Source organism: Micropterus dolomieu, linkage group LG23, assembly GCF_021292245.1.
Source record: "Micropterus dolomieu isolate WLL.071019.BEF.003 ecotype Adirondacks linkage group LG23, ASM2129224v1, whole genome shotgun sequence".
In the NCBI taxonomy this organism is placed as follows: domain Eukaryota; kingdom Metazoa; phylum Chordata; class Actinopteri; order Centrarchiformes; family Centrarchidae; genus Micropterus; species Micropterus dolomieu.
The window spans coordinates 22955808-22963472 of NC_060172.1; the positions used below are offsets into that span (position 1 = coordinate 22955808).

General features: G+C 43.6%; 1 protein-coding gene across 1 annotated transcript; it reads right to left on the bottom strand.

The window, feature by feature from the left end:
* Positions 1-497: 497 nt before the first annotated feature.
* On the bottom strand, positions 498-4748 carry si:ch211-244c8.4 (APC membrane recruitment protein 2). Its single transcript, XM_046040323.1, has one exon. The coding sequence runs from the start codon at positions 4597-4599 to the stop codon at positions 1453-1455; it is 3147 nt and encodes a 1048-aa protein (XP_045896279.1). The 5' UTR covers positions 4600-4748; the 3' UTR covers positions 498-1452.
* Positions 4749-7665: the final 2917 nt, after the last annotated feature.

Here is a 7665-nt window from a genome sequence, read left to right on the forward strand (position 1 = left end):
AATGATGTCAAACTGCTACTAAATGTCCAAATCAAATGATCCACTCCAGTCAGAGGGGCATTATTCAGCAGATCCATTGGGTACACTAAGAATAGCAATGGCACACATTCCCAAACCCTTTTCCTGATAATAAGGTATGCATGTTAAGCGTTTTCCCTTGAAGCTGATTGGCCGGGCTCTGCTGACATTAATGTGCTTGTTATTCAGGTCAGTGAGCTTGGTGTGTGGATGATGTTGGAATCATGTTCCTGTGAACACACTCTGAGCCCCGGCTGTTGTAAGATGGTGAGCAACTGTGGGGATTTGTCTGTGAAAATATAAAAATGTTTGTCATTTCTCTCTGATCTTTAGCTTTTCACAGTTCTTGACAGTTATGTGATTTCCTTCCACATGCTTAATACAGAGCCAGGAAATCCTTTTATGTGTGCTCACGTCTTATCTGTCTGCAATCTGCCACAATACGTAAAACAACAACTCAAACAGATGTCATGTTGCAAAGTACTCATTATGTTTTATTGATTAAATAGGAAACAGAACAACATAGATGAGACTATACACAGAGATATTGTTCTCATCTGAGTATAAGTGGGGGTAAGGATAAGAATGTGCCAGTGTACGAGCTGGAGATCTCATCTCAGCAGCATCTTCTCTATGTCGCTCAAACGTCCACAGTGCCATTCATAATGGCTGCTGTCCACTGTCCATTTTACTGGAAGGGTTACAATCTCTCCCATAGTTCACAGTGAGATCTGATCATGTTACGTATGAGCAGGCGGACACACAGTCGCTGTACAGTTCAACATCTTGTGCATTAATTAATGGCACGTTTTCTGCTACATACATCCGGAGATAGGTGTGGAATGTAAATTTGGTTGTTGCATTTATCTGTAGAGCTCCTGCGGTTCTTCTCCTGACATAAATAAAACGTAAAGGGACTGGTTATTATCAAAGGACTTGCTGGAAAGAAAGACAAAAAGATTTGACGGTTCCTACAAAAAGTGGGAGTAACAAAAGTTAAAAGCACTGTAGAAAAGACTGAACAAATTCTGAGTCTGTAGGAAAAGCACCCTTTAAAAAGGCACTCGCCCGTGTTGTGTGTGTGACTGTGTTCCCAGAAGACCTTTAATCTTGCTTATCCATAGTTACAGATGCTGCTGTGTGTTCAGGTGTGACCCTGAACCTTTCCTGAGTGCGTGTCCAGTTGGCTCAGCACCAAAGAGCCAGGCTTGTTGCTTTGGCTCCCTGTGGCGATGTTTTGTGCTTGAGTGCTGTCAGCCTCCTTGACTCTGTTACTGTTGCTTATGGTGTAGTGAAGCCAAGAGATGACAGAGACACAAGCCAAGAGTTACAGTATAGAAATATGAATTAAAAAAGGGTGGCCATGTAGTTATATTGGATAAGAAGTTGCAGTCAAAGCCATAATCTGTATAGTTGATTGATTCAGTCCGCTGTTTACTTTCTTATCTGGGTGCTGCCACCTGCAGCTCCAGGTTTATTACCAACCCTGCGGACAGGAACCTTGGACACTGGTATCTTGGTGCGAAGGGGTTCTTTAGCTTGAGGGATTTGGGAGGCAGTGTGAGACTGTGCACCATGCTTAACGGGGATCTTTGAGTCACGCGGTAAACTGGTGAGGACTTTCGGCTGTGGAGGCTGCTGACTCTCCTCCTGGGTGTGTTTTGAGGTGGGCACATTAGCCCCAACATCACTGATTTTATATTTGCTCCCTGAATCATGTGAGTTGAAATGGGGCCTCTCTTCCTCTAGCACAGGAGTAGGCGGATCCCTGTTTGCTTCATCATCAGCATGTTGACCGTCCCGGACAGGGAGTTTGCCTGCTTTGCCCCCTCCAACTACAGGTATTTTGCTAAGTCCTGATGCCTTTAATTGTGGTATCTTCCTTTCTCTGGAGGGTCCCTGGACGCTTGCTCGTGATACATTATGCATTTCCTCTGTTTTGGACAGCACGGTCTGGGTGCTGTCTATGCTACTAAGACTAGCCAGTTGCCCATCCAATGATGCCTGTCCACTGGCTCTCATCTTAGCAGAGGCTGGGGCCTCACTCGGACAAGGGGCAGGGGTAGAAGGAAGAGAAGTGACAGAGCAAGAGGTAGGGGTAGATGCAGGAGAGGCTTTAGATTGAAAAACTGGGATCGGAGCAGGAAAGTCTTTCGATACAGAAACTGGTATCTGAGCCGGGGCAGGAGGGTCTTTAGGTACAGAAACTAGGGTCTGAACAGGGGCAGGAAGGGGCTTAGACTGAGAAACTTGAAAATGAGCAGGAGCAGGGGGATCTTTTGATGCCGAAATTGGGATTTGAGCAGGGGTAGCAGGGGGTTTAGATTGAGAAACATGCATTTGAACAGGAGCAGGCAGATCTTTAGATACAGAAATTGGGATTTGAGCAGGGGTAGCAGGGGGTTTAGACTGAGAAACTTGCATTTGAACAGGAGCAAGCAGATCTTTAGATACAGAAACTGGAATCTGATCAGGAGCAGGAGGGACTTTAGATTGAGAGACTGGGATCTTACCCAGAGCAGGAGGTGTTGCGAATGCTGTAGAAACACCAGCATAAGTGGTAGGGGCTGGGGTCAGCATGGGATCAGGGGGCATCTTATCTAAAGAGAGTGGCGCAGGAGTGGGTTTAGTCATGGGAGGAATCTTATCTAAAGAAGTTAAAGATGGAGTAGGGACTGATGCAGTGCTGGGTTGGGGTTTAGTTGTGGCAGTCGTGGTAGAGGAAGGACAAAGATGTGGAACAGTTACGATGGAAGGAGGGGTTTTATTTAAGTCCATCGGGCTAGATGCGAGTATAGGCTTGGAAAGGGCCACAGATGCTGAGCATGAGGTTATAGTTGATGTGGGAAATGTTGTGACCTTAGAGGAGATAACCGGTGCAGGAGGGGGGGGTTTGGTGCAGGCCACTGATACTGTCACTGGGGCTTTAGATTCTCCTGCAGTAGAAAGTAGCGAAGGTTTGTAAGAAGTGGAAGTTTGCAGATTCATACTGCTAGCTGAATCTAATTTAGCAGGTGGAGGTTGGGTAAAAGCAACAGTGGCGGGAGGGCTATGGGTTACTGGTGGAGGTTTAGCTGACGCAGGAGAAGGAGAAGCAACAGGGCTAGTTTTACTTACTGGAGCAATAATTTGAGGAGGCGCTGCAATCTGTGAAGCCAATTTGCTGACTGTAGAAGTAAGAGTTGGACTAACTGAGGGAGCCTTGACTACAGTCGCCGGGGTGTTCGGAGGAGCTGTGGTGGTTGTAGAGGTGGAGCTCAGTGTGGATTTAACTGTTATTGAAGGGGAAGACATTACTGGAGCTGAAAGGCTTGTTAATGTTACATGGGCAGTTGAGGGTTTTGTTGGCATGGGCGTAGGAGATGATTTCATTTTAATGCTGGTAGAAGGCTCAGAGGGTTGAGTAGAGTCTGAGCTCATTTTGACTGAATGAGTAGTCAAAGTGGAAGATTTAGTCAGGGTTGTGATGATTGTACTTGGCTTGGCAATGGGGGACGAGGTTGAAGTTGTCTTTGTCAGAGCAGTAAAGGATTGGGTTGGGGCTGTTGTGGGGACGGCTATAGGAGAGGGTTTTGCCATAGCAGCAGTGCTGACAGAGGTAGAAGTCAGCGGAGAGGAGATGGTGGGTTTGGAGAAGAGAGATGTGGATGATGGCGTGACTTCAGTCACCATAGCACTGATGGCACTGTAGGCTTTTCCCCACTCTGCCTCCACATCAGCCATGATGTCTCCACCCCCTGAGATTGAGTCAAAGGTCAGGAGAGAGGAGATGTCTGCCAGCAAGGTGCTCAGGCTGTTATCACCAGGTACCAAGGGTGGTTTAGAGGAGGGTAAAGGCGGCACATGCTCATTAGTTTTACTCACATTGCCTGCTGTCAACTGGGGAGTTATGGTGTCTGATGGAGTCGTGGCTGCACTGTCCTGTGTTGTTTTTTCTGTGCTCTTGAGGGGCTCACAGCTCTCAGTCTCTGAGCTGTCCAGAGAACGAGGCTGGGATTTGGGGGTGAGTGTGAGGTCCTCTTTGATGATTTCCACACTATTGGCTCGAGACGACATTAGAAGTGGGCTTGGAGGGGCTTCCTCCTTGTCCTCTTTATCTTTTGACCGGAACTTAACATTGCCAAAGAGACCCTTCAGCCCCCGGCGTTGCCGACCCACTGGCTGGGACACGGTGTGGACTCGGCGGTCCCCCATTCCTCTCCGACCACCCCTCAGTAACGACAGGAAGCTGAGGGACTTGGCTGAGCTGACTGAAGAAATGGAGGTACGAGCAGGGGTGGCAGCCAATACGCCATCTTCGCCAAGCGGCTCCTCATCTGCCTGCTCCCTCTCTCCTTGACTCATCTCCTGCCCCTTCTCCTTGTCTGGATCCTGCTCCGAATCTGGTGCAGCGGACTCTGATAATCCATCTAAGGTTTTGCTCCTGTTAACAGGTGACTTGTTATTTCCATCCCCTTTGCTTCGAATAGAAAATATGTTACCTGGCTTGCGTTTGCCAAACAGCTTGAATCCTTTTCTGATTTTTCCACTCGACTGGGATTCACAAGGCGGGGGGTCCATGTTGTCCATTTGTACATCCATCTTCTCTCTGCTTCCCGCTTTCTCTGTATCCTCCTGTCTTTTGCTGTAGTTATTATTCCTCAGCCAGTGGATTGAGCATTTATATCCAGACCTTATCTCCGTCTGTAGACTTGCTTTGCCTCTGTTGCTCTCAATGCGTTCTTTATCGGCTCTGTATCCCTCCCTCTCTCTATCTTTCTCATCCAGCCCTTTCTCCTCTATTTCTCCCTTGAAAGCCCCTCCCCTTTGCCTCGTTTTTTGTCTGGCTGCTCTCCCTGGTTGCCATAGCAACTGAGGACCTAAGCAGCTTTCGTCAGCAATGCAGAGCCAGGGGCTGTCATCAACCCACCCTGAACGCAGCTTCCCTTCCTCTCTATCTGATGACTCTGTTTACATAAACAGCAAAAACAAATACTCCATTAATAGGGCCAAATAATGAATTCTGAATGATCTGGATTTATATAAACATCTCATCCAGATTAGAGAAATGTACCTCTATATGCAGCCTAATAATCTTTTAATGGACCAGATTTGCTTTTATTCTAAATTGGTCGCATTCACAGCTAGTGTGTCGCAGCAGCCTAAAGTAACTCACCCAAGTCTGTTAAACATTTTATAATATTTTATAGTAGATAGGCATTGCAGTAAAGTGCAATAATTTCAAGTGGGAGATAATTAGCATCTTCACCTATATGCCTACACTATATGTACAGTATTTTCCTTTTTCAATCTATCCACTATGCTGAACATTACTTCAAAAAGCACAATTATAGCACCTATTAGAGAACATACAAAAATAAACAAATGTAATGCTTCCTGTGAAGTGTAAATGTTGAAATTACTATGATAAAATCAAATTATAAGCAATCAAGGGCGTGACCTTCTGAACATCTTAACAGTTAGTAGTTAATAACAACCGTGAACACAATCAAGCCATTGAGAATGATTACATAATTCTAAATTAATGAATAGATTTAATTCAAGGGAAAATACGTTAAATAAGTTTCATTTGAGCATTTTTCTTTTTTTAAATTCTAGCATTCAGTAAAAGGTGAGATGTGATTACCTAAAATGCAGTCCTCTAATCGACACAGTGCTCGAGCCATTATTGATTTTTCAGTCGATTGTGACAAGTGACAAAACATTGTTAGGAGTCATATTTGTCTGTAGGAATAAATATATACATAATAAATATATACAGATTACCTGAGAAGTTTTAGGTGGTGCATTTTGTTAGTAGATGTTCACAGTCATTATTAAGTTCTAGTTAAATGGACATTCTTTTTGCTTGGCACAAGCATCTATGAATTACTTAGTTGTTAGTAGTAGTTGAGCCCACATACTCTAATTAGTGATGTTTGCTGTTTTAAAATGTAAACCCTTTGTTCAGGTTGAGCTAAAAACAAATAATCTGCATTAAAACTTTCTTTTTGGCCTGACCCACACTTGCCAATTTAACACTAATTCCCTATAATATATGTATGATCCCCCAGAATTGAATGAATTTTTAATTTAAATAATGTGAGTCAAGCAGAGGCAACAACTCATTCTTCACACCAGGTTAATGAATGAAGGTTTGGGGTGGAACAAGCACGGCCTCTTGTGGTTGTTAAGAAACATGTGCACTGAGTCTGAAAATAAAGCTGCTGTCTCATCCACGTGTATTCCCTGTCCCAAATAAGTCTATGTAAGTGGGTCAGCAAGCTTTGAACAAATCTGGCTGTTTTTCCAGGCTGCGTGAAGACGCAGTCGAAGCCTTAAGGGTACAGTCACACTGATACACACTTGTAGAGGACAAAGAAATACATCAGACAGATTAAGTTTAATAAAATGTTTCACAGGTTTCCACAGGGAGCCAAAAGGACTGCAGCATTTTTTATGAAATGTAACGTAATTAATACATACATACATAACTAATAGAATCCTGTAATAATATAATAATAATAATCTTAATTTGTAGAGCACTTTTCAAAAACAAGTTACAAAGTGCTTTAACAAGTGTAGAGACAATAATACCCAAAAGACAATAATACCAAAACAATACAAGATGACACTGAAAAGACTAAAATACATGTTAAAGATAAATATAAAATAAGTAAAATAGAATCAAATAAAAGGGATAAAATAAAGTCAAATAAGAGGGAAAGGCTCTCCTATAAAAGTATGTTTTAAGAAGGGACTTAAAAGAGTTCACTGACTCAGCCGACCTGATTTCCTCGGGCAGGCTGTTCCAGAGCCTCGGGGCCCTGACAGCAAACGCTCTGTCCCCTTTAGTTTTCAGTCGAGACTCTGGAACAGACAACAGACCTCTGCCCGAGGATCTCAAGGTATGTGCTGGTGTGTATGGGACTAAAAGGTCAGAAATATAACAAGGTGAGAGGCCATGAAGTAAAAGTGATCAATAAATTCTAAAACATACTGGGAGCCAGTGTAATGAAGCTAAAACAGGGGTAATGTCATATTTCTTTGTTCTGGTTAAAAGCCTGGCAGCTGAGTTCTGGACAGTCTGGAGTCTATCAGTAGATTTTTGGGTTAAACAAGTGAAAAGGCTGTTGCAATAATCCAGGCGTGATGAGATGAAGGTGTGTAAAATGGTCTCGGTGTCCTTAAAAGTTAACATAGATTGAATTTTTGCTATATTTCTAAGTTGATAAAAACATGATTGAAGCTTTGTGGTGTGCTGCTCGAAATTTAAATTACTATCAAACCAAACACCAAGGTTCTTTGCCACAGGCTTAATGTGATTTACTAGGGAACCAGCAGATGGCAGTATTTGTTTTGCCATCTGCTGGGACCCAATGACCAGGATTTCTGTTTTGTCAGAGTTCAGCTGGAGGAAATTATTTGACATCCATTTTTTAACTTCACAAAGGCAGTTGTTAAGTGAACTCAGCATTCCAGGGTCTGTGGATCTGACGGGCAAGTATATTTGTGTGTCATCAGCATAAATATGAAAAGAAATGCCATGTTTATGGATAATATGTCCAAGGGGAAGCAGATACAAGGAAAACAAAATGGGTCCTAAGACCGACCCCTGAGGCACACCATATTTAACTGGACAGAACGAAGAGACATAGTTGTTTACAG

Coding starts and splice junctions, on each gene's coding strand:
- si:ch211-244c8.4 (XM_046040323.1), bottom strand. CDS start 4,599: ATGGATGTACAAATGGACAACATGGACCCCCCGCCTTGTGAATCCCAG.